Source organism: Cantharellus anzutake (assembly GCF_015039405.1).
Source record: "Cantharellus anzutake strain C23 chromosome Unknown EI90scaffold_5, whole genome shotgun sequence".
Lineage (NCBI taxonomy): Eukaryota > Fungi > Basidiomycota > Agaricomycetes > Cantharellales > Hydnaceae > Cantharellus > Cantharellus anzutake.
In genome coordinates this window covers 383486-408047 of record NW_024066955.1, presented here as the reverse complement: position 1 = coordinate 408047, position 24562 = coordinate 383486, and the positions used below count along the sequence as shown (strand labels likewise).

The window sequence follows — 24562 nt, the reverse complement described above, 5'->3', positions numbered from 1 at the left end:
TCCACACTCCTCAGAATTGTGGCATTTTCGGGGGAGGATGAGTGGTCAACCGATTGAGCACGGGCGAATCCCCGAGCGCGATGTACCATGGAAGATGACGGCTGACCAAAACCTATTGGGGGTGGCGCAGTTGAATATGGAGCTAGCGCGTCTAGGGGCGATCCCAATGGGCTCAGTGTTCTAACCAGCTGTGCTTGAGATCCTTGGAACGGATACTGTGGGCTGGATCCAGCGTGCACATTCGGTGAGTTGGGGCCTCCTGTGGAAGAATTGAGCCATTGGGCCTCGACGTCGAAGTAATTCCACCCGCAATGTCTAACTCACCCCGAAAAGAGGGAACTTGCTGTGCGCTACCGCGCAGAGGGCCATGCTACAGAATCAATATCGGAACCATTGGTGAGTTGTTAAGACCATCAAGCAGCAGGCAACCGGGGAAGGGGAGATGAGGGATGGGGACACAATGTGAGTTGGGAAAAGAGTCTTACTCTGATATCGTGTGAAGCTGGCCAGGGTGCGATCGGCATGGAATATTCCATGCTCACTAAATTACTAGACGATAGCTAGGGAGCCGAATTGTGCGATAGTGTCATATATGGGAGTGAGTGTACCAATCCATTGATTTTCAACTGGACTTACAGGGTGGGGCTGACTAGATAGTAGCCCATTATTGTCAGTCCCATTCCCTGAGAAACCAGCTTGAGGGTCCATACTTGGTGAGGTAGTATCTATGAGGGCGTTGAGGGTGGGCAAGGCCTTGGGGTTGTTGAAGCAATAGTTAGCTGAAAGGAAGGGAGGCAACAAGGTCGTGTTTGTCGGCAGAGAATGGGTGTTACTTAGGGGGGAGACCACAGAACGCTCTCTTTCTTAGTGCCAGGCATCTTTTATATTTTGTATTTGACCAAGATGACGGGCTTGTTTCGGCACCTAACTAAAAAGGCAATTATGTGCTGCAACGTGAAGATTTCGCCGGCAGAAGAGTAAAGTTTCAATGCCTTGCCAACCGCGTACTGGGTATTATTCACTAACTGTACCAAGCGCTTGGTTCTCTTCTACCTTCGTCTGCCATTTCATGATCCATGAGCAAGATAAGATCCTCCTGATTATATGTTGGCAGCAGCCGGCTGTCAGATCGTGTGCTCTCAATGCCAGCTCTTACTCCAATACCAAGCCATTTTCCGGTCGGAGAGCGTCATTTTGTGGGCATTATGACGAGAACTTTGGGGTCAGTACTTGCTGCCTCGTTTCAACAAAGTCGGTTGTACGGGAATATTTTGGATCGGCGTCAAATCATTTCCATTTCCGCAAAAAATCGTCTGTAGCAGGACGTTGGCAAATCATGCTACGTAAACTAGGAAACTCAGCTTTTTCTTCTGTTGGATCCACTTCCACTGACTTCCACTTTTCATTCATTGCTGGTTGGATTGGTTCCACACGCGCGCTAACGTTCCCCGCGTCTATAGTAGCTTCTCTCTCCGCGTCACAGCTGCCTTCACCGCGCGCCTCCAAGTCTGCAAATTGAAAGATAAACCCCATTTTGTAAGGTGCGCGCCTGCAAAGCTCGATTTCATGTTTTTCGATCTTTGCAATCGCGCCCATCAATGGAAGCATTGGTGCCGAGTTCACGTACGTTCACATCAGCAGGTCCCCGTGGTAAACCCCCTAAGTAACGATGTAAGGGACTAGATTGTTGTTGACGGCAGCTAGCCGATGCCATCAAAAAGGTTGTTGTTGTTGTCGTATTCAGATGTGTTACACACGTTATTTGCCTCGTGTTACGTGGTACATATTCACCTCGGTCATCGCCATCAGTGCATTTATATATCTCACGAGGGCCCGATTTCCTAATTGTATTGTTGCTGGGCGCATGGTAATATTGGTTGTCAGGATACATAATTTACGTACGTGCGCGCTCGGGGATCTTTGATTTGGATACTTTCCGTGACGAGGATGCCGAATGATCTTTACGTCCTGAAACACCCATCCAACGTTCGGGTAGTGATGCCGCAGGCGAGTCAGCATTAATTGGCCTGGAGTCTTTTGATTCCTGGAAGACGAGGGCTGAAATGGGAAAACGAAACCCCATTCTTTGGCTCCAGCGATCATGACACTTCCAGGGTTAATTGTTGCAAAAATAATTGTCATACCTTCTGTGCTATAGCAATATGCATACATGATTTAAAGTCCGGATTTTACAATGAGGTGCTCTGCGGCAATCAAGAGAAAAGGGTTCAGAGCTGACCACGGTCATCTTCCCCCACTGCGTGGAACTCAGTTGACAACTTTGGACATGACCTTATTTAGGTTTTCGCGGGTGCAACAACCAACACCGTCGTCAACCATTACTTTCACCCACAGCACTGAACCCCTGAACCCCCCCCCCTCTTTCCTCGGCTAGTGTGGTCTCCCCTCTGTGCTCCTCCGCCGGGCGGTCAACGCTCTCACGGCACTCAGCCACCTAATCTCCTCTTCTTCGCTAGGCGCACATAACAAGATCGCTCCTCGTTCCGTGGTGATAATCTTGAACGTATGCTTCAAACCCGGCTTTTCTGCCCCTCCATCCTCTCCTTCGTCTCCATGCCCGTGATTGTCATTGTGACCCGCAGATGCTCCAGCAGGGGTGTACTCAATGGCATCCACAACCTTCACAAGTGGTACGTGTTTGACATGCTTCGCCTCCATATGCGACTTTGCGTACGACAGTTTCTCGGTCGAAAGAGTGAACCACCGTTTTCGCCAAGTCGTTTTGCGTTTCGAGCCACATTTCATGAGATAACCGGAAAGAACGACTTTACTGCTCGACTGCTGTTGGGGTAAAGGGGCACTGATTCCTTGTACAGTAGAAGGTGCAGTAGGGGTTTGGGGGACACTAATGACAGTTGAACGAGGAGGGGAGCCAGTGGCCGAGGTGAACGGGTCGTCCGAGTCTGAAGACACTCCAGACAGGTTCAAAGCCGCGATGGGCGATGTGGGTGTTACAGGTGCACCCAATTGCGGGGGAAGGCTATCATATCTTGTCGTTGTGATTGAGGGAGGCGCTCCGGGCCATTGTGCGCCAGGGCTTGCCGAACTCCCACCAGCGTTATTGCCTCGAGGAGTCCCAACGATTGGAGTTGGAGCCAGCGGGGTCTCTAAATCCTTGAGCTTGTTGCGTGAATCGTTAAGAGTGTTCACCCAATCGTCGCATTCGCTCAGGCTGGGTGCTTGGATGTAGAAAGTTCGGGTAGGTGTGACGATGCCAAAGGTATTGTTATGACGTTTAAGGGATACGGTTGTTACGGTGTGGATGTCACCGAGATGTAGAATACGGAGACATTGGTACTCTTGGTCGTTTTTATAATAAGCAAGTTTCGTTGGGCGCAGCACGAACCACCGTTTCTTCCACGTCTGATAACAAGGGTAGAGTTTTCAATTTCGATAATGCTGTATGCAATCCTACTCACCTTCCGGCGTTCCCCCTTCTTCCAAAGATACCCCGATTTCACTACACTTTCATCATGGGCTTCCTCGTTTTCGTGCAGCTCCCCAGGCCGCCATTCGCTCTCTTCCTCATCCTCGTCCGATTCTTCGCCACTGGGTGACCTTCGCTCAGTAATAACAGATAGAGGCGGCTGGAGCGATGCCGCAGGTATGTCTGGCGAGACTGAAACCTGAGGAGGGAAGTACGAGCCACCCGTGGGTCCCGCATCCGAATCGCTCTCGTTGCTGCTCACATTGGTGCCAGATGCAAGCTTCTGCGACGATATTAATATGCACGGAAATAAACCCATCTATTGGTGCCTCAAATCTTACTTTGGTCGAGCGCCGGCGCGTCGAACCTGGGGTGATCGGGGCGGGTGAGGTGGTTGCATGCACAGAAAGCTTCCTTTGAATTTCCTGAGGCGTTGGCGGTGCAACTGGCACGGCTATATTTAAACACATGGGGAGTATAAGTGAGACGAAGCATGTAGAGGGTGACTTGGAACACACTGGACATCCTGCAGCTTTGGACAATGGAAACGGGTACGTGACTCGGCAATCCCCGAGAACGCCGATCTGCGATAATATCAATCCTCTACAATTGAATTTAGTCAACTTCCCCTAACTATTTCGTGATCCCTGCCTTCTCTCACACTCTTACAGTTAACGATAGGAAAGGAAGACAAAGCATGTCCGCTGAAGCCAAGTTTAACAAAGCCGTTGAAATCATTCAGGTGCGCATTTCCTAGATCCGTGTATCCTGATTCCTCGCTCAAAACACCTTTGATGCTGTCCGATCTGTTTACAGTCTTTGCCAAAAGATGGCCCCGTCCAGCCTACTAATGATGACAGGCTCGTTGTACGAAGAAACGAGTTCCATCGTTTCTGCAACAGCTGACCAAACCTTTTGACCGCTCAGTTTTATAAATACTTCAAGCAAGCTACCGTTGGGGATGTCAACACTTCGCGCCCCGGCTTGCTCGATTTCACGGGGAAGGCCAAGTGGGATGCTTGGGACAGCGTAAAGGGTACAACGAAAGAAGATGCCCACGTCAAATATGTCGAGTATTTCAAGACAGTGAGTGTATTTTTTCTTTTCTCTTCAAATATCTGGGACTGATCGCGTATAAACCCCTTGAAGTTCGTTGAGAAGTCTGGAGCTGCTGAAGCGGCGGATCTTATCAATCAGGTTGAGTCGGCTTCTTGAGAAATGCTTGTTCTAACTGTGTGTATCCCGAATGTGAATCGTAATGTCGAAAAACTGTTGTACAATGAACTAAAGTCCATTTTGTGAGAGAAAATACCACTGGGGTTCGACAGTTAGATAGTTTGTAACATGCAGGTGACTTCCATGTTCCTACCCACACATTCTCACGTTTAGCGTGAGTGACCGAATGAGCACCCGGAGAATCGTTCATACAGATTGCGATCTGGGCGATGGATCAAACGGCCTTGGGAACGACTGTTTCACTTCTGCTGGTATGTGACTATAGGTTGGACGCTTCTTCTGGATCTGCAAAGGGTTGGAATGTCAGCTTGGTCTCTGCTGAGTCTTTAGAGTGTCAACGCCCCTCCACAGACATTGTAAAGCCTGATCACTATCAGGCAGAAGACCCTCGTATCTCCCCGATAATACGATTCGAGATGGCTTTGAACAACGAATTGCTTGCAGAATATTTGGCTTCGGGGCTATACGAAGGCGAAAGGCGCCGGGCGGCTATAAAATGTCCAAGGACTCGAAGTCGAATCCGAGGTTGACTAGAACGTTGTCGCTGGTTGGGTGCTCTACGTCCCGGAAGAATGCGGATAGGTGGGACTCGCAGCTCAAGGAGCCGGGAATGGAAGAGATGTTAGGCTCAATCAGACGTGTACTTTGATGCTGGCCCATAGCTGCGGTTGGAAGGTGCGCTTGTTTACTGTCACGATTGTCAATCTTGCATCGAACCAACCCTCCTAACGCCCAAGTTTTAATCATAGAGAAAAGGCGCCAGTTCGTGCCGAGGTGGGTCTCAAGACTGAGGAGCTGATTTGTTACCGGCTGACAGGCACAGGGGGAATGCGGAGACGGAGCCACAGCCCCATGCTGAGTCGTGTCAGCAGCTATGCTAGGCTGACGCCAACCACTGTCAGAATGGATATCGATAAGCAGGAAAAAAAAACGAATGGCTGTGCCCAGGTGTCGTCGAATGACATAATACCGTACGCATAACTCACTTGGCCGATCGTGGCGGTGCACACACACCAATCACATGAGTGTGGAAACAGCCGCACTCCCTCCCCGAACGCACAGCTCCTGAGAGCCATATTCGAGAGTTACACAGCAGACACCTTCATGACCACGCTTGGGGTGGCAGACGCACTCCAGCGCAGAAACTCTTGACTGGATTCATTTTTCAGGGGTTTCCAGCGCCGAAGATTGCCTTTCCCTCGAGGCTGGAGCAATGTTGGCGTGTGTCAAGTTGAGTCAACATCGCCATAAGTTCTCAGATCGTGCCTTGTTGTGGTCCATTCTGTATATATATTTTTCCCGTATTACTTTCTCCATTGCCTATACACCGCAGTCGAGGTAAGTACTATTCCATTGCTCCCAGGTGCCGATGTTGACTCGTTACCAAAGATGGGGCCAGGCATATACAATCACGTCTGAAAGACTCATAATACACGGAGGGAAAGTCGATCCACTCAATGAATACTCCTACTTCTCCGCGCCCAACACAGACGAATTGATTTCGCTAGACTTAACTTCGTCCTTTGATGTTGCCAATCCGCCATGGCAGCTTCTGGCGGGCGGTGGCCTCCCGGGCTCGCCACTCGGTTCGCCTGCCCTAGCATTTCACACCCTTACCCCTCTAGATGACCAAAACTTCCTTGGCTTCGGTGGTGATGGGGGCCCAAGCATGCTTAGCGCTACAAAACCCGATTCAGCTTGGATCCTAACAGACCCTTCATTCCCCAATTTCCAGCGTCAGTACGAAGGGTGGGCAAACCAGCCTATCCGACACATTCATCATACCTCAACAAATGTTAAAGGCACCGCGTGGATAGTTGGCGGTACGAAAGCGGACGGCTCCGGTATTAATTTCAACTCCACATACCTCTTCATTCCTTCCACTGCTTCCTCCCCTCAACCACACTTCGATGACCTTGGTGGAAGTTCCCCGCAGTTAGAAGGCCATGGCACTGTTCTATTATCCAACGGCACTCTCCTCGTGTTTGGCGGTTATGCACGGGAACAGTACCAGATGGTCCCACTTAATATGATATGGACTGTCGATACGACCAATACGGGTCCGCCGCAATGGTCCAGCCAACAGTTTTCTAATTCTTTCCTTCCATCTCCTCGGCTCGATTTCGCTTATTCACTTTTGGATGATGAAAGACTCCTCATCCATGGTGGTACATCTGACCCTTCGAGACAAACTGTCCTTGGTGATGCGGCGATTCTGAACTTGAGTACTCTGACTTGGACGGATGCGCCAGGCCTAGCGAATTTTCTTGGCCCGCGAGCTGGTCACTTTGCTGTGACTTTGGGACATGGCCAGACATTTTTCGGTTTCGGTGCGTGACACCTATCACATACCGCTATACACCATCGTTGAACGCGCTTTTCCCTAGGATACGGGCCGAGAGGGCCAACGCCTTCTGGTCTTATTCTCTATGATGCTAACTCCGGCTCGAGCATGACTACTTATTCGCCAGGACCAGTTCCGACTCACACCCGTACTGATTTTCCTCAACCTTCCCGAACATCCCCTAGCTCTATAACAAACCCATCGCCCAAACATGTTTTCACCTCAACGTCCGGCTCTGTGGTCTTAACCTGCACGTCGAGCTGTTCTAATGGTACGAGCATAGGGAATGGTGTAGAGGCGGCCAGACACGACAGGAGGATCATTGCAATCACGCTTGGCTCCATTTTTGGTGTATGCGCTTTTGTGGCAGCCTCACTCGGTGGAACTTGTGTTTACTTACGTCGGAACCCATCCGTATGGCGGAACGATGGAGGCGATGGTGATTTTTTTTGGGAGATTGTTCCTCGTCCACTGTATCGTGATGAGGAGGACGGCGATGGGGGACCCAGAGGCCAGCTTACCGCAGGTAGAGCTCCGACTGGGGCAGAAATCGCTACCACAGGAAATGCCCTAGCCGGTGACTCTACTCATCGCCCGGCTCCCCTTGATGACGATGAGCATGAAGGTGACCAGCAACCTGTCGATTCGCCGACCAGTCTACAAGACGGGATGAGGCGTCTTCCAATGGCTTCTGTTTCAGGTGGCTGGGACAGGAGAAGCAGAAGGAAGAGTGTTGCATGGGCTGTGCTCAGTCTCGGGCGTCCTCAGGCCTCTCACTCTAACGGACGGAGCGATCAGCGATTTGATATGCTTGCGGACGAGGATGAACGCGTGTTCAATGATCCAGAAATATACCCCGTCGGTGTCCAACGTAACGGCAGTGGTGCGTCAGGCATGTCTGGGAGCCCTCCTGGCCGTCGAACTGCGTCTGGTAGAACATGGACCTCAGTTGTTGGAGAAAGCATTGCGGACGGTATCAAGTCTGCAGGTGCAGCGATGCAAAGGGTAGTAAGCGGGACTGCAGGTCCATCGGGGTCAGGCCGGGACAGTCGGGACTGGTTTGAAAAGGATATGGAGTACGTCGAAACCCATACCCAGCTACTAGATGAAAACGGCCGCCCGAGTGATGGACATGCTATTGATGAAATTGCGAGTCCCTACCAACCGGGAGTGTCCAGGCATCTGGGAGATGGACTTACTTCTCATACATTGCAATCTGAGTCCTCGTCACGCTACCGTGACCCCTTCGCTGATCCAATTGAAAACGATCCGATTCACCCACCTGGCCAGTATTCTTCCCCGTCGGCGCACCAGGAAGAAGACGAGTTGTCTTCAAAACTCGCACAAGCTCGTCTGGTTACGCATAGTTCCCCCCCTCGGGTCGACCTGCCTGAGTTATCCCTTACACTCACTGTCTCCCGATCTGACCAATCCCACTCTACTGCCTCATCTTCGAATCCGTCTTCCGGACTCTCCCGCTTCCCTCAAAGCGGGGATACTCACACAAGTGTCATGTCTGGGGCCCCGTTGCAACCATTGAAGCGATCGGATTCTTGGTGGGCTCGTTTCAGTCGAACGTCGTTGCGAACTGGGTTATTGAGTTCTAGTTCCCATGGGGAATCTGACACAAAGCCGCCTGCTACCCGTCCACGTCGGTTGAGTTTTGGGCTTCTTTCAAGTGGAACTCCGCCTGCAGCGGATAATCGCTTCTCAATTGACTTCCGGGATCCAAAACCGCCTCCAAAGTTGCAGGCCATAGAGGAGGTGGCTAACTCTCCAGATGGGTCACCTGGAGGCCACTTGTCAAGAGAGAACAATCGGCGGTCCTACCGGGGTATTGGCGCCCAGCTTAGCAATATATCGGATGCCCCCAAACCCAGGAAGTCAGGATCTCTATCCTCACAGCTCACTGCAAGCAGCGAGATGCTGGAGCGTTTGGGTGGCAATATGCACATTATACAACGGATGCATACCGCGAGCACGATTCGCACACCCACTCCATTGGGGTCTGTCTCGTCAGCTCGACAACGTGAGGCAGTTGTTGACAACGTCACTGACTTGGGGGAAATTGTATCATCACCCACGGAATGGACTCCAACGAACATGCATTCTCCACCACCGCGCGCAATGATTGGTCCTCGGCCAAAACCAACCACGTCATCTCAACGCATTTCTTTACGAAAAATTCCAACACATAGGGTGGCCAACCGTGTGGCGGAGTTCGAACGGCTTGCAACCATGAACGCTTCCATCAGCGCAGCTCATGGTGGACCCGACACAGGTGCAGAGGAAATTGAGCGGCGCCCTACCTTGAGCCCAACAATCGCGTCAACGGCTAGCGTCAAGTGGGGTTTATCCGAAAAACCTGCTTTATTCTTGGCCAATCCCGATCAGCACAAGAAAAGTAGTGGGGATACAAACGGATGATCTAACGAATGCCATCTTTTGTACCCCCCTTTTTTTTTCTTTTTCTTTTTTGTTTCGGTTAATGTTGCGGATTTTTATTTATGTTGACGTAGAGGACTCTATTTCACGGACGGAATTCGCTGTCATTTGTTGTTCTCATGCTTCGATACCATTGCTTTCACTCCGGGACTTTACTGTACCAGGTCTTAGGGTCCTCATCGCCCGGTGTATCCGTAAATACGTTATGCAATACTCATGATCCATTGGAATTTTGTAAGTGGGTTGCATTGTCATGTAGAGGAGCCGTCTGAGCAACGTCATTCCTATCTGAATCATGTAAGCTCAGGCAAAAACTGATGATTTTTGTGAACGTCCAGCTGTGCGTATTTATATATATACAAAGTGAAATATATTGCGGAACGGTTCCTTTCCTGTACAACTGCATTTCCTCCAACTTCGGTGACTCGTGATTACAATGTCTGGAGAGGTGTACACGTGTGTCCGGTACCCATGAGATGGTGATGATGTGTGGAAGTTCAGCGCTGACATGTTTTCTCAGCCGACATGAGCACTGGGGTCGAGAGCTGGCTGGATAGCTGTCGCCGTCTCATCATTCAACGGGCCGGGAGTGGAGAATGGGCGCTAACTCGACTATAATCAATACCCATTCACGTCTGATCGGACAGACCCTTTCGAAGAGGCTTGTTTGTTTGTTTTCTTCTGGATATTTTACGTGGATAGCCAGCTGCGGACAGTGCCGCGCCATTTAGCAAAATGGGTTCCGGATTCAATTCAACGGGTCTCGGGATAGCCGCACTGCCACGCATAAACGGGGCAACAACCTCCTTAGCGAGATTTCCTTTTCCATCATCATGAGAAGCCTCCCCTTCCAATTTCATGCGCTTGAAATTGAGATCCAATCTGAACCTCAGAGCTCGATGGCGGTTGGCACATTGGGAAAAATTAGGGCGCAATCACAATGGTGCTTAATTTGCATTATCTACGATGATGTGGGGATGGGATAGGGACACAATGCTGGGAAAAGAGTCTTATTCTGATGTGAAGCTAGGTGTGATCGGCATGGAATATTCCATACGATGGAACCGAATTGTCATATATGGGAGTGGGTGCACCGCCAGTCCAGAAACCAGCTTGAGATCCATAGTGTCTGTGAGGACGCTTAGGTGGGCAAGGCCTTGGGATATTGCTGAAGCAACAGTTGGCTGAGGGGAAGGGAGGCAATGGTCGTCAGCAGAGAATGGGTGTTGCTTGGGGGTAGATCACAGAATGCTATCCCTGTTGCTGGGCATCGTAAGATCCCGCTCTTTTTCTCGTGGAACCCCAGTAGCAGCTGAGTAGCTCGCTTATTTCGGCACCGAACCAGAAAGGGAAATCCAATTTGCGTGGATGAGATTAATACAGTATATGACATTGAGTCTTGTGATATCTAAAAATTCCCGCTAACTCTGTAGCGGGTCTTGTAAAATTTTCGACCCTGATTGAATGCGTTTGGTGACAAGGTCTCTATTATTGCCAATTCTAGATAACCCAGGGTCCTCCCAACTCACTAACCAGTTTCTCTTATACCGCACCACTCTCGTGCCGTTTACTCTGCTGCTCTAGGCAGGACTCCAGCCACTATGACTTCGTAATAATATACTGTACTCACATGACCAACTACCGGCCGAGCCAGGCACGTGACTGGTCACATGATATAAACTACCAACCGGCAACTCGTTGGGAGACGCGTGACACCCAACCGGCAGGGGAAATTTTTTGTTATTTAATGGAGGTACGAGATTAAATTAGGCTTGTGCGCACTCAGTCTAAACGCACTCATTGGTCTCTTTTCGCGCATGGCATTTTTCCTGGTGGTGTTTAATCTTATGCGCCGTACCCGCTGTCGGCCTTACGCATACTGTGCCTTCCGAGGTTACAGTCATGCCGATTCAGGTTTTTGCCGCTGCATTCCTGGGTCGATTCTTCCGGACAATCTCATCCGTGAGTTTCGTCCGCCTATGCTACAGGGCTCTGGCCCTCTTATACCTTTCCTCTGCTGAAGGCGTGTTCTTTCTTAGTCTTTTCTTTTGTCCTGTATGCTGTTTTTTGACGAAGACATTCCTTCGTCTTCCTTGCTTCCGGTAAGCCTTTCGGTCTCGCCGAGGGGGAGGTGTTGTGACCTTCGGTTACTCTCGGTGGGTGGGATCCCGATTGCTTACTTAGGTTTTTCTAGGTTTCCTTTTTTCGGTTGTTTCCTTGCTCGCTGTAACTTCTGTCTTTCTTTCCTTATTGCTCGTTGTCCTTGTCGTTTGCGAAACCCTCCTCCTTCCCCGGTCTCCTCCCTATTGTATATTAACCGGGTCGCCTTCAATTCCAGAGGTTCTGGCATTTGCCGGGACTGTTGCCCCGCTAATCGCTTGAGTCTCCTGCATGCACACAAGCCATTTTTGAATGTAAATCCATTCCCGAAATGGAAACTTTGAATTACTTTGCATAGCCACCTTGCCTCAGCATGCGACACAGTGCAAATGTTAAAAGAAACACTGTGGTTTTCAGCAAGGGGAATCAACTGGTGAGAAGATGGTGTTGGAATATCAACGCTCATCGACAACAGCCGAGCTGCAGCATGGATTGGGGAGTTTTTATTTTAACTTAATATCGTTGTGACTAACAACGACTATACCTTTTTGTTTCAGAGTCGCGGTACCATGCGCTCCCAATTTACTTTGTCTTATATCGCCAGTTGTCACTGGCAATCGCTTTAAGCGATATTGGCTCCAGTCGTATAAGTTACGCTGGATGCCGTAATTTTTCTCCCTCCCTCAGTTCTCTATTTCGAGACTGAGGTGATACCATTTCTTTCCTATCTGTGTTTGCGCATAACTCATTGTATTTTCATGTTATAGTTATGCACGATAGGTAAAAATCTTAATACTAGTTCTCTATTTCGAGACTGAGTTACGCGCGATAGCTCCTATTTCATTAGATGGCAATTCGGCAGGCTGTAAGACCAGGGAGCTAAGGATATTCTGTTAAGAGAAAGAGCAAGAAGAAATTGCGTTACTCACTGGTGACATTGGTGGAGGAACTGGAAGGTAGCAGTGGTCCGGAAAGCATGAGAGAAGCAGCGAAGTGAAACGATAGTACAAAGAGGAGCGGGGGGAAGGCAAAGTAAGTGGCATGAGAGTGGTGCGGTATAAGGGAAATTGTTGGGAGGACCTGGGTTATCTAGAATTGGCAATAATAGAGACCTTGTAAGGTAGGCATCTGTCATATCCGTGCATACCCGACCCCGACCCGACTTCCGGACCTCCACCCTCTCGTCATCCCCCTACGCTTCCCCCGTCCGTTCCGATACTCACCTTCGGACCTGACTACTCTCCTTTCCGCCACTCCTTCTTCCTTACCTTCCCCCTCTCTCCTCCCTCTGTTACTCCTCCGCCACCCTTCCGCCAAGTTACGACCTTCCACCGATGTTCCGTACTTCGCACTCGGACACCGCTCGTACCTTACTCCGAGCCTCCGTCATAGTCCCTACCTCGGACTTTGACTCCACCTCGGTCTTAGTCCATTGCATTGGTGACCTCATACTACGTAAACACCATTGCCAATATCCCTCAGACTTTCAACCCCGCCTCCGTAACCTCCGTAAGCTCCGCAACCCCCGAGCTTCACGGATCACCTTCGGCCCTCTCGCCGCTTGTAATGTATTTCTCGCGTTTTCCCCTCACCCCTATTTGGACTACTGCTTCTTCCTATTCTAGCCAGTTAGTCATCATCCCCACTTCCCCTCATCCTCCTGCCCCTCTGGGCCTCGCCCTCCCTACCTCCTTTCGGATGTATCACAGGTCCTGCCTTATGACCTTCGGTACTGCTCCGCTTCTTCTACCCTTTGTTCCCGTTCGGACGTCTTCGTTCCGATTCGGTTACCCTTTGTTCTCCTTGTGCTTTTGCCCCTTCCATTATATATATCGGTGCTTGTACATACTCGTTTTGGTTCAGTCCGAAATCGACCTGAAATGCCCCCAAGAGACTTCCTGCTCACCTACTGTGAAATTAAGGACCAAATGGACAAACAGCAATGGCACAGCGCTCCGCTTGAGTCGCTGAGGCCAAGGTCCCTCCACGCTAAGTCTCCGATTCCACTCCGGAGTCGTCTGTTTCCGCCAGTTCTAACAGCATCGTACATAAGTAATCACTTGTTATTTAATGGAGGTACGAGATTAAATTAGACTTGTGTGCGGTTGGACTAAGCGCTCTTTTTTTGTGCATGGCACATTACCCGGTGATGCCTTCATCTTATGCGCCGTACCCGCTGTCGGCCTTACGCATACTGTGTCTTCCGAGGCTACAGTCATGCCAATTCAGGTTTTATTGCTGCTGCATACCTGGGTCGATTTCTTCGGACAAATTCCATACGTGTTTATTCGTCCGCTCATGCTTCTGGGCTCTGGCCCTCTTATTCCTCATCCTCTGCTGAAGGCGTTTTCTTTGTTTCTTTTTTAGTCTCATTTCTTTTAGCCTGAAAAGCGATTTTTGTCATAGTTTTCTCTCGGAGTCCCTTACTTCCGGTAAGCATTTCGGTCTCACTGAGCAGGGGTGTTGTGACCTCCGGTTACTCTCGGTGGGTTGGATCCCGAGTGCTTACTCTAGTTTTTCTAGGTTTCTTTATTTTCGGTTGTTCCCTTGTTTTTGTAACCTCCGTTCTTCTCCTCCTTGTTCTTCCTCATCCTTGTTTTTTCGCGTTGCCCTCCTCCTTCCCCAATCTCCATCCTTGTAAATTACCCGGCTTGTCTTCAATTCCAGAGGTTCTGGCATTTGCCAGGACTGTCACCACGCTATTCTATTGCGTCTCCTCCAGCGTGCACACAAGTCTCCCGGAAATTTCCGGTGTGGCTGTGCGCGGCAAACATGTCGCGAGCGATTTTCAAACCTGTAAATAATCAGAAAACAAGAATATGTGAGATATGGATTGGAAAAAAAAAGAATCTGGGAGTATAGTCCCAAATTATTTCGTTTTTTTGTTGGAGGCATACACAGTACTCGGTTCTTGGAGGGAAAAGGGAACAGGAACAGATTTCTTTTTTTCAATTTCGGCAGTTACCGCCATTCGTTTTCTGCCCGGTATTGAAAATTATTGACCCTTCAAGTTTTGCCATGGCCGGTGTCCATTTATTAAGAATCTAAATCCACCAAATCACTGAAGGATGTCTATTATACAGCTTCCAGGCCCCCATTTGAGCAGTGGAAGTCCTGTGTTGACGATAAAGGGCAACGCAGTTTTGTGATTTTTGCTTCCGGAGAGCGATTACTTATGTACGATGCCTACCTTACGACGGGGGACAGAAGAGTGGCGGGACCTGCCGCGTCAGGTGGTGTCCACCAGGTATGGTAGGTTAAGCGGAGTCCGATATTGTGGTATTCATTGTGATTGCAGAGATGCGCCCATTGAGTTGTACATTGTGACAGCGAGGTCCTTGGCTGCAGGTTCGAGGTGCTTGCCCATTGTGACTGGTGTGTAGCGGTGAACGTGGTTAAGCGTGACATGGTGATGGGCCTGGGGCGCCCATTTCTTTACGAGTCATGCCCTATGTACCCTTTAAACTTTTAGATGCGTCTGTAAATACACAATTATAAAAATGGATTTTAAGACTGGTGTTGAACGTGTGTGCCAGGACAACCACTGCAGTGACAAGAAATGCGGACGTCTCAGCCGCCAGGTCAGGGTTGCTTTGCTTTGGGGAAAACAGCTGTTTTTCTAAGGTCTATTGAGGGGTTCGGAAGCAATTCACATTCCCTTGCGTGTCCACGTTACTGGGCAGGCCCCAGCCCTACCTCAGACTTCGTACTTGTAGTAAAAGTGCCAACAGCTCGATGCAACCTACACAAACCGCACATGATATTTTCCTGACAACATCCCTCCTTTCAACCAGGGCCGATCAGCGTGTGGCTGGTGTGCACTCTGACGTTCCCGAGGGTTTCTGCGCAGGACGAGAAGCACGGCGTTTCTCAACCTTGAGGTCTCGCCCCCATCCCCTACATCTGTTTATCACTACTTGTTCTCCTCAGCCATCTGAGAATTTCAGCTTGGACGTCTCTGTGGTTTCGTGGGCATCTTTCGCTTCGTCACTTTGACCTAAAGCTCGGCAGACTTGGTACTGAACTGAGCGACCATGATCAATGATGTATGCACATCCCTTTCTCTGTTATAGGAAGCACCTAGGGCCGGGTGCGCATTTTGCACTTTCGTGAATACCCTCACTGGGTTCGATGAAAAGTTATCGAATCTGGGGAGAATTGTGCCATTGCCAGGCCCAAGCGCAACGCATGTTTTTGCCCATGCTGCACATGATGCAGGTCACGCCTGAGAACCGGAGTGGTGGAGAATTCCCATGGAAGCGTAGACTGAATGGCCGTGCACGGTTGTTGGTTATACCCCCTTTTTACCTCAGCTTTCTGACACACCATATTAGCTCATCACGGATTCAGTAGGGAGGCGTTGCGGAGTTTGCCGGAGATGTGTCCCACCTACAACCCATGCGCGCGCCATTCGTGCGTGGCTGTGGTACCAATTCTTCAGCTTTGCACAGTAATTATGGCATCCGTTTATGGGGTCGTAATTCGTCTGCCATTCTACGACATACACTCGTCGTAAACATCATCACATTTCCACTGCCTGAAACCAACTGTCACTGGAGACACTCCACTATTACTTTCTAGCTTCTGCGAAACCCTTCAAATGCCTCCCAAGCCACTTGCTGGATGTTTTCAGTGCAGGGTGAGCAAAAAATGTGAGATTCCCTGCCTGCATGCCACACCACCACTCGATTCTCAGTATATCGCGTGTAGTGTGTCCGATGACTGCGCAGGATGGAGTATGTGGCTATTGTCGTGTGAAAGGTTGGCAATGCCAAGGATATGGCGAGGCGGTACCAGGATGGACTAAGGCATGCTGCTGGGCGCATGTTTGGTTGGCTAAAACACTAATTCTTTTGGCCTGGACTAGGACCGAGCGTTCATAAACCAGGTCAGGGAGACACTGATGAACCCGGCTGACCCTCTACCTGTACTTGCCGGAACCAGTGGGGGGGCAGCCAGTGCGTGTGAGGCTTCCTATGTCTCTGGGTTTCGATACATCCTTGACCCCATTAACTAGTGGTGACCGGTACCCTTCCTCCCTGTGCATATGAAGGGGGCTCCGGTGGACGTCGACACCGGGTCATGCCCGTTAGTGATCAAGTCTTTCACCAGCAAACGGCCCCTTCCAGCGTTCAGCAGGGCTCCTTGCCCAGTATTGATCCGAACACGGTTGAAAACGCCGCTCTTCGTCTTCACCTCCACCGATCCCTCTCTATCCTTTGTCCTCAGCATCAGCCCACAACGGAAGAAATTACATCAGTAATTCTTCTTCTTCAACACATGGGCTGGAGCAAGTTCCCACAGTGACAACAGTCAGATCCATCTACTTCGCTGCGCATGCAACATCCCCAGCGTGTAGATCTTGATGTTCTCCCAACTTCGGGTTGGTTGCATTTCTCCTAGACGCCCGCTCCCCTGTACTCATCATATGTACTGGATACATCGATCTTGTTTCTCATTGATACTGTTTTCCTTCTGGGCTGGAGGACGACACACGCTGAAATACATGCGGGAAATGTCATGTGGTTGGATCAGCGATACCACACCTCAGTAATGATGCTATCGGATGTTCTCCTGGACATATTGGGCTCGCTTGTTTTGGCACGGACACCGTTGCCCGTTGTGCCGCTCCAGCGAGCAATGCAGGGGCATGGTTTCATCTTGTGATTTGACTTCATACAATTCTGCACGTGTGTGCGCGCATTGAGGACAAAAACAGCAATACACTGATTCGGTGATCAGTGAACCACAGTCATGATTGGTAGTTGCATTGCAGCGAACCCTCCCATCCCTGAAAGATACCCATAGCGCAGACTCGTGACCAACCAAAGAAGGGAGTGATGAATGTTGGAGGATCAGGGGGAAATTTCATTCCAGACATAGGCCGCGCGGCAGATGTTTATGGAGCAGGAGCCTGCGTATCAGCCCCGACATAACCACATCATCGACAATGGCGTCCAGTCTGTCAGCGCCTAAAGCGAAGTTCTCATGAATTAGCCGCTCATCCATTCGATTGTTCATAGTTGAAAGCTTAGCCTTCCACTACGGACACCCCAACTAGGAAAGGCATTGCTTACATCAACGTCATGGAACTGATACAATGTGTGTGAAGTTCTCTTTCGAGCCGTGTCTGCGGGGAGGCACTGCGGATGCATATGCAGATATCTATCTTCCGAAAATGCTGCCTCTGAGCCCTAGTTTAGTTATTAGTGCACTTTCTAGATCTCCCCGGACTCATACCGATCTATTAGGACTCTCCTCTTATCGGTCGGCTTCATATCCTTGGTCTCCACTCCTCCGACTGTGAGAGGATATGGTGCATTAACCCCTTCGAATCGTCTCATGGGAAGGGCTATACAGGAGTTTTGATCTACCCCATACACGAGAGCTGCCCACTCAGTTTTCCCTAAATGTAGATGGCTCCATGGCGGCGCATTTGCGGAAGTTATGACGCTTCACGTAATATTACATCTCAAACTCTTCTCTCATATTTCTTTTTACCAGTTTACAAATAACTGTGCTATGCAGTGAGATCATTGGCTCAAGCGACGTCGCTTGGCGGAATTTCAATATATTACAGAATGACGAAGCTGCCAGATCAGTGCATGCTGAGTTTCATGCCGCACACATGCGAGCGATAAGACAATACATTAAGCATGCTCCACTCTTATTAGGATTATTCTGATGGATCAGAAGCCCACCAACCCAACCCTATTCTAAAGTCCGCCGTCCTAGTAGGTTGGTAATCTTTGCAAATGATTTCCAAGCGAGTCATGGAGGGTGGTACGCATCAACCACTAAATGGACATACCTCACGATGCTCTCGCAACCACACAGGGAAAGACTGGTCCTGTCCAGCAAATTGGTGAGCCTGTCGCTCTATAAGGTAGTTGGTCAGGACAATCAGGGTTCCATAGCTAGCAGTAAGGAATGTTCTCAGTAGAAAGGTCATAGCAAGCGAGCTCTTGCTCTTCCACGCCACTGGTGCTCACCGATACCTGTGAAAATCGTTCATATACAAAGTTCAATCATGAGGAGATAGTGCAGCACATACAGATAATTGCAGGCAATGTCGAATACTGATCGATACTTGCTGCTGGACTGATCAAGCGCATTCAGCTTCATCTTGTAGCTAGAACATGATGAGTTGGGTGCGCATGCATATCTAGGCGGCTTACTCGAAGATAGCACGTCGGAGATTCTGCACGCTGTCCACACTATCGACGGCTCGATCGCAGAGCCGCTTCGCAATTTTTCCGTGTGATAAAATGCCCACTAATCTAAGGATTGTCTTATATTCGCCTTGCCGTATAAAATTAGCGAGCATTCAAACGGCGAAGCAGTGAGATCATACCATTCAAGTACGCTTTTTCTTCATACCCATCGTAGCGATCATACATGGCAAGATCTGCAGCATCCTCCTGGTCATCGTCGTCCACGGGATCCAGAGTTACGTCACGCGCAGCTACAGTGGCGATCAGCACCGCCGCGACCATTCCTGTCGTTGTTCGGCCGCGACTGGAAAGCGAACAAGGTTATCAATTGGGTTCTAAATGAACCTCTTGAACGTTGCATACCCCTATTACGTCTTATGCGATAAGTGTCTGATTTTGGGATTGGCTTCGACGCACCATTTGGCAATTAAACACGAGGTGCATTGCATTTTTCAAGGCAGCTTCTACTCTCTGAATGATTTGATCCAAGGCCTCAGGAAGCGGTGCTTGTTCATCAGTCTACAGGACATTTCAAAAGTTGAGACTAAATAAGTGGAGTGGGACTCACTATCGCTACTCGGCCATAATCGACCTATAGGTGAATTCGTAAGTCAGAATTGAACACCTAGCGAACTTGTTATCCTGACTATACCTTGTAGCCCTCACTCATAATTAGTTCGAACACGTCTCTAGGTGTCATTATTTCGTTCTCTGTAGCGGTCTCGTACAGAGGCGTGATTTCGTAATTTCCTGGGCTTCCCTCGAGTTCATCGTGCAATAGAATCTTGCCCTGATTGCGTCGTAATTCGCCCTGGACGTCTTTCTTTAGTGCCTTTTCCATCTGCTCAACTACATCTGTGGCGATGCCAGTGGCCTCCACATTTTGAAGCGGGCGATCTACAGTGCGTAAGACATGAGGTCTGCCTGCCACATAAACAACGGGTTCCTAAAGCGGTTGAACTTAGAACAAAAAGCGGCATGCAATAGGTGAGCATTTGCCTCGCGAAGAGAGATCCAGGAGACGCAATTAGGCCCTTTTTGTGTCGCCTGAACAAGTCGTAACACATGCCGCATGCTGCAACAAATAACATTGATTAGTTCAGTCCTAATTGGAACTAGTTGAACACTCGCCCTTCAACGGTGGGCATTCCGCTACCACAGACCACAAGCTGCGATTGGGAGGGTGAAAGGGATGATACATCGCCAAAAAGGATTAGCGGTAACCTCCGGAAATTGGGAGCACCAACTACTCGTCTGTCCGACATGCAAAATGACAATCAACATGGGAACTTCCCCAGTTTGTCCATAATTGGTTCAATACGTACTCGGGCAGTGACATCTATGGGGTGATGAGCACTTTCTACGAACGGATCGAGCCAAACGAGTCACCTTCTGGAGATTTGTAAAGAGGTCACTCTTAAGCATTGTCGATGCCGATAGGACTGAGCCACTGCGATTTGCAACTATAATGCGTTCCTCGTCTGGGGAGGCAAAATCCTCAGAAACCTCAATGCGCTCCAATGGCTTGAGGGCATTAGTAGGATTCGATAGCAGCTCCTTCTCAAGGGTTCGGAACACTGCGTAAGATTCGCCATTGATCCTCTCTAGTAGCATCCTTATCAATTCCTTATCACACACCTGGTCGGTTCTTCACAAATGTCTCAAAGGTATCATACGAACGCAGCGTGTCAGGTTGAACCGATCGCAAGTAAGCCTGAAAGATGATGAGTAGGAAGTAACGCCGGAGGTTACTCATGCCTGTATCGTTGTCAGCCATCAATGACGAAAAATGACAACCACCACTCAAACTTACCTTGTTGAGCGTACAATCGTTTGTCCTGGTCGTTCGTGGCCTGCTCGGCATTTAGACGACAATCTTCGATGGCATCCCTGATGTTGTAAACCTCGCCACACTGACAACCCTGCCATGAAGAAAGCTGCAGCGTGAGCCAGCCGGAACATACCTTGTCGATGGCGACATCCACATCCTCCTTGATTCGTACCCCGTTACGAAGAAGGCGAAGCAGGCCTACGATAATCGTTCTTAGCAGGGCAGTCGTTTTAGGTTTCAATGAATGGCTTACTGTTGATAACTTGGTACGAAGGGATTCTTGATTGCCTTTTTATGAAAATGTCGTCGTCTTCTCCGCGTCCTGCGTTGCTGGCCGAACGAGCCCGTCTAGTCTTGAGCCACCTTTGAATCAAATAGACGAATATGGAGGTAATGGTGCTTCGACCTCGACCTAATTGGCAATTCAAAACTATTGGCGTTTGTTCATGATCTATTTGCAGCATCAAGGCCAATAGTCTTCCATCGAGGAAAAAATTATTTGAGTGTTTCGGCGCCACAGAATCGGCATCGGATTGACTAACTCGTTTATATCACTGGCATCTATGACGAGGGATTCAAGCTTAATTGGCGTCGATTTTTCCATCTTATCACGGGACTGACCAGGTGGCCTTTCAGCTGTCACTGGGATTCTGACAAAGGACATCTCCACTGGCCCAGCATGGCGCTTGCTCTCCATCACGGTACGAAGATCCGCAACGTCGGCAGCTTGAACATGTTCCCACATAGGTACTACAGCACCTGAAGGATTCTCCGTATGCAGCAATACCCTACAGGGGCTAATTGACAGGAAAGAAATGTTATCTCGATGCTCAGGCTTGCCTATCGTCAAAGCTTTGAAGTTCCGCAATGACATCATTTCTCAGGCGTTCCTCGAGAATCTCCATTCGACTTGCAGATATGCCACCATAGTCCTAAATGAGAGAGGTGACTTGCGGTACACGGCATTGATTCGATAAAAGAAATAGGATTACCTTCATGTTTCGTAATGAGAAGTTCTCCCTCCGCAAGCAATATGGGCTTCCATTGATGTAGACAATTGGTTCTTCGCTAAGGGAGCAGGTCATGAACCCGTGTTCGGCTCGGCCGGGGTAGTTCCTGAGCATACCGAAGATTGATCCAGATGATAAGAGTCGACCCTTGGTGGTCCTCCATGATTCTGTCACGAACTGCATCAATGGCCTCGACAGCCGGTTGCCCTGCATGATATTCAAAACAAACCCCACTCTTGTTACGAGTGCACAAGGAACCTTACCAAGAGCATAGATATTTGTCCCGGCAATATTGCGGAAATTGATCGTACCCCGAACAGCCGAAGTCGACGTGACCTTCTGCGACTCACTTTTCCACAAATCACTCTTCAGGAGTGTACTTGGACGAAGAATGATACCGCTTCGATTCTACGTATTCAGGGAAACCCATGTTCAGCATGTACAACTAGAGCGTGAACGGTGGTGTCGAACCTTGATGACATGATCGGTCCACTCATCTCCAAGGACTTTGGTTCCACTGGGTTGGGCCAGGATTCCACCTTCTCTTCCTAGAACGTCTTGTTCTTGCGAAGGCGCTGCCGACCCCGAGCGTGTTATGGCCGAAAGATTGGCGATTGGCGCGAACGCACTGAGAGAAGCCTTGCGCAGGAATGTAACTTGACTAAGCAAAAGGAGACAATGATCAAGGTGTCGCAAGCGCGTGCATGATAATGGAGCCATACTTCCAAATTTCCACGCGTGCCTGCAAAGAATTGTAAGATTCGTATTGGCCTCTATCCTTGCAGATCGGGCACTTGCCTTCAGCCAATCATAAAATGTTTCGTGTGTATCATTCAGACCAGCTCGCTCAACATAGCTACCGAACGCAATCAAGAAGTAGCTAGACGAACGCCTTAACATCGTCCATGACTCACGGAGCACAGGCTCAAAATACTCACTATTTCTCTAAGGCTTTCCCTGCTTTCATCAAGTAATCGCTGCGCCTCTCATTGTTCGTGGTTGTGACAGAGTAGTGAATACGACGGTCAAGCACAACTTCTCGAAGATTCACAACATGGTCACCTGGACAATCCAATTGGTCACTTAACTGCCGAACGAGTATAAAACGATGCTCACAGCTGTCAACGACGGCATCTACAAGCCGTTTCGCAAAGGCGCCGTTATCCAGGCAACCAAGCAAGCTCAATATGATACCATAATTTCCACGAACAGCTCTGGACAAGCTATCAAGTAGACTGGGTTGTGATAAAAGAACTTCTATCGCCGACTGAGATCTCTGTGCCGCTGTCTGCTGAATATCTGAAAGCAGGGAAAACATCAGTAAGTCACGCATGTGCGCGAATCAAGGGCGAGTACTCTGTTGGATGATGAAGGTCAAACGAAGAAGCGCCTTCTGCATTTCTTGTTCGGCATTGGCTTTTTCCAGTCCAGCTGCTGCCTGTGGTGTGGGAATCAGAGTCGGCGCAGACTCGTCCATCTGCTCCCATCAAATATGAGCATTAGAGGGGCACAATCAACAAGCCGATACCCGCTACCCACCGGCATAATGTCTCCCCCCGACGCGTTTGTTCCAGGAGTGGCGAAGAATGGATCGGGGAGACCGGTATTGAGTAACTGTTTCCGTCGGATGATAGAGGCCGCTACCATGGCAAAAGTCGCTGGCGAAGGCGTCAATTGTCAATGAAAATGGCGGCTTGTGATGAATGAATTTGTCTTACTTCGGACAACACCCATACCACAGCTGAACACCAGCGAAGTGTGTCGCGGATCGGTGGATATTATTACATTCAAATAAGCATCAAGATAGTTATCCTGCATTGTGCGATGAATCATACGGGCGGAAGTGGCAAAACTGCACGAACCTCGATAGGGCGATCTGGCGAGATAGGGATACTGGGAACGACAGAGGCCATGATCTGTGGTATCGATGATTCTCACAAAGCCGATTTCACTGACCGATGGTACTGACAGCGTATAGTCGTGAGTATGAAATCATGCATGACAAGCACCGTTGACTGACCTCCACATTCCATCCCTCGCCCTTCAGCTGGTCCCACACCTCTCTGGACGTAAGGACACTGCTGGGATCGACTGCAGTCCATGTGGGTAAAATACCTTCCTCGCTGCCTGTGTACATGTTCGGTCGTCGCGTGAACTGAGCCGAGTGAAAATACAGAATCACTGACCAACTCCCTCATAATGAGTCAAGATCAATCCCCCAAATCTGCAGATTATGACTCAATGAATATAATGAAAGAAAGAAAGACGTTTAACATACTTTGCAGCTTCGGCTAGAATGTCTGCCTTAAGTCTTGATTCTATAGCCTCCAGATTCTCAGCGCGGACAGAGAGCGAAAGTGCTTCAGTAGGATCAGAAGCGTCACGCAGGACAAAAGGTTGACCGGAGAGATAGACCACAGGCTCCTCACGAGTTGAGAAGAACACGCAGCGAGAGCAATTGGGAGGTGTGGCTGAAGGAGAATGTGTTGGGGGAGAAGGTATATCTGGGAGAAGAGGCGTCGCCGAACCGGATGGATTCGGCATTCGTGCTTTGAGGGATGAATTTAGATACGCGGGCCTACATCCCAGAACAGACAGAACAGCCTTTAAACCGTTGATGCGAGGCTGCGCGACCCCAAAAACATTGAGGGAGCCAACACGTGGGCTACGAAAATTCGGGGCACCCGTAATTGTCACATCGAGGTTCAAAGCGCGTCCTAGTTAGAGTCGGGGTCACGGCAACGCCACTAATATCACGTAACAAATCCCGTACCAGTAGGATAATGGTCTGTTTTGAGAATCGATCCCCTAGAGAGAACACTCCCGTTCCGCGCTTTAATGATAAGGTCTATGCGTTGTAGTTTGCTCATGTTGTCAACTGTCGACTTGTCCTTTGTAGGAGGCAGAAGAGGTTCCCCGCCGAGTCGCCTACCA

At 49.5% G+C, this 24562-nt stretch overlaps 7 protein-coding genes across 7 annotated transcripts; 4 read left to right on the top strand and 3 right to left on the bottom strand.

Moving 5' to 3' along the window:
- Window positions 1–1157: 1157 nt before the first annotated feature.
- On the top strand, window positions 1158–1767 carry EI90DRAFT_3035385 (uncharacterized protein; the record flags this gene model as incomplete). Its single annotated transcript, XM_039058610.1, has 2 exons — window positions 1158–1508; window positions 1628–1767. Coding segments are annotated over exons 1-2 (220 nt in total), but the record flags the coding sequence as incomplete, so codon positions are not given.
- A 624-nt stretch (window positions 1768–2391) lies between these two features.
- On the bottom strand, window positions 2392–3918 carry EI90DRAFT_3150782 (uncharacterized protein; the record flags this gene model as incomplete). The annotated part of the gene is made up of 3 exons (XM_039065685.1): window positions 2392–3384; window positions 3441–3731; window positions 3790–3918. The coding sequence occupies 3 exons, from the start codon at window positions 3916–3918 to the stop codon at window positions 2392–2394; spliced, it is 1413 nt and encodes a 470-aa protein (XP_038921745.1).
- A 168-nt stretch (window positions 3919–4086) lies between these two features.
- On the top strand, window positions 4087–4763 carry EI90DRAFT_3035382 (acyl-CoA-binding protein). The gene is made up of 4 exons (XM_039058609.1): window positions 4087–4190; window positions 4265–4315; window positions 4376–4534; window positions 4598–4763. Exons 1-4 carry the CDS (start codon window positions 4146–4148, stop codon window positions 4661–4663), a joined length of 321 nt encoding a protein of 106 aa, XP_038921744.1. The 5' UTR covers window positions 4087–4145; the 3' UTR covers window positions 4664–4763.
- Window positions 4764–6053: 1290 nt separating this feature from the next.
- Window positions 6054–9705, top strand: EI90DRAFT_3150780 (uncharacterized protein; the record flags this gene model as incomplete). Its single annotated transcript, XM_039065684.1, has 2 exons — window positions 6054–7014; window positions 7072–9705. The coding sequence occupies 2 exons, from the start codon at window positions 6054–6056 to the stop codon at window positions 9453–9455; spliced, it is 3345 nt and encodes a 1114-aa protein (XP_038921743.1). The 3' UTR covers window positions 9456–9705.
- Window positions 9706–11209: 1504 nt separating this feature from the next.
- EI90DRAFT_3035371 (uncharacterized protein) lies at window positions 11210–11859 on the bottom strand (the record flags this gene model as incomplete). The annotated part of the gene is made up of 3 exons (XM_039058608.1): window positions 11210–11435; window positions 11456–11561; window positions 11654–11859. Coding segments are annotated over 2 exons (312 nt in total), but the record flags the coding sequence as incomplete, so codon positions are not given.
- Window positions 11860–15846: 3987 nt separating this feature from the next.
- EI90DRAFT_2056337 (uncharacterized protein) lies at window positions 15847–17212 on the top strand. The gene is made up of 6 exons (XM_039052489.1): window positions 15847–15856; window positions 15908–16225; window positions 16284–16381; window positions 16441–16531; window positions 16591–16956; window positions 17060–17212. The coding sequence occupies exons 2-5, from the start codon at window positions 16174–16176 to the stop codon at window positions 16878–16880; spliced, it is 531 nt and encodes a 176-aa protein (XP_038921741.1). The 5' UTR covers window positions 15847–15856; window positions 15908–16173; the 3' UTR covers window positions 16881–16956; window positions 17060–17212.
- An 890-nt stretch (window positions 17213–18102) lies between these two features.
- EI90DRAFT_3150779 (inositol hexakisphosphate-domain-containing protein) lies at window positions 18103–24538 on the bottom strand. The gene is made up of 37 exons (XM_039065683.1): window positions 24402–24538; window positions 23907–24345; window positions 23815–23852; window positions 23649–23755; window positions 23585–23592; window positions 23491–23521; window positions 23347–23440; window positions 23168–23286; window positions 22985–23105; window positions 22745–22927; window positions 22567–22690; window positions 22427–22508; window positions 22351–22370; window positions 22100–22289; window positions 21892–22036; window positions 21745–21835; window positions 21611–21686; window positions 21459–21550; window positions 21240–21406; window positions 21161–21179; window positions 20872–21095; window positions 20601–20816; window positions 20426–20545; window positions 20177–20364; window positions 20113–20126; window positions 19919–20041; window positions 19787–19862; window positions 19440–19733; window positions 19356–19379; window positions 19205–19306; window positions 19133–19152; window positions 18928–19091; window positions 18752–18875; window positions 18628–18705; window positions 18566–18571; window positions 18385–18490; window positions 18103–18320 (listed from the first exon to the last, which is right to left on the bottom strand). The coding sequence occupies exons 1-37, from the start codon at window positions 24496–24498 to the stop codon at window positions 18285–18287; spliced, it is 4158 nt and encodes a 1385-aa protein (XP_038921740.1). The 5' UTR covers window positions 24499–24538; the 3' UTR covers window positions 18103–18284.
- Window positions 24539–24562: the final 24 nt, after the last annotated feature.

What these genes read in the sequence shown, in the direction of transcription:
- EI90DRAFT_3035382 (XM_039058609.1), top strand. Translation starts at nt 4,146, where the DNA reads ATGTCCGCTGAAGCCAAGTTTAACAAAGCCGTTGAAATCATTCAG. An exon ending in CTAATGATGACAGGCTCGTT is followed by an intron (nt 4,316 to 4,375) that starts GTACGAAGAAAC and finishes TTGACCGCTCAG; the next exon opens with TTTTATAAATACTTCAAGCA. An exon ending in ATGTCGAGTATTTCAAGACA is followed by an intron (nt 4,535 to 4,597) that starts GTGAGTGTATTT and finishes AACCCCTTGAAG; the next exon opens with TTCGTTGAGAAGTCTGGAGC.
- EI90DRAFT_2056337 (XM_039052489.1), top strand. Translation starts at nt 16,174, where the DNA reads ATGCCTCCCAAGCCACTTGCTGGATGTTTTCAGTGCAGGGTGAGCAAA. An exon ending in GTGCAGGGTGAGCAAAAAAT is followed by an intron (nt 16,226 to 16,283) that starts GTGAGATTCCCT and finishes TATCGCGTGTAG; the next exon opens with TGTGTCCGATGACTGCGCAG. An exon ending in AACCAGTGGGGGGGCAGCCA is followed by an intron (nt 16,532 to 16,590) that starts GTGCGTGTGAGG and finishes CCCATTAACTAG; the next exon opens with TGGTGACCGGTACCCTTCCT.
- EI90DRAFT_3150779 (XM_039065683.1), bottom strand. Translation starts at nt 24,498, where the DNA reads ATGAGCAAACTACAACGCATAGACCTTATCATTAAAGCGCGGAACGGG. An exon ending in ATTCTAGCCGAAGCTGCAAA is followed by an intron (nt 23,853 to 23,906) that starts GTATGTTAAACG and finishes CATAATCTGCAG; the next exon opens with ATTTGGGGGATTGATCTTGA. An exon ending in AGAAAAAGCGTACTTGAATG is followed by an intron (nt 18,876 to 18,927) that starts GTATGATCTCAC and finishes TTATACGGCAAG; the next exon opens with GCGAATATAAGACAATCCTT.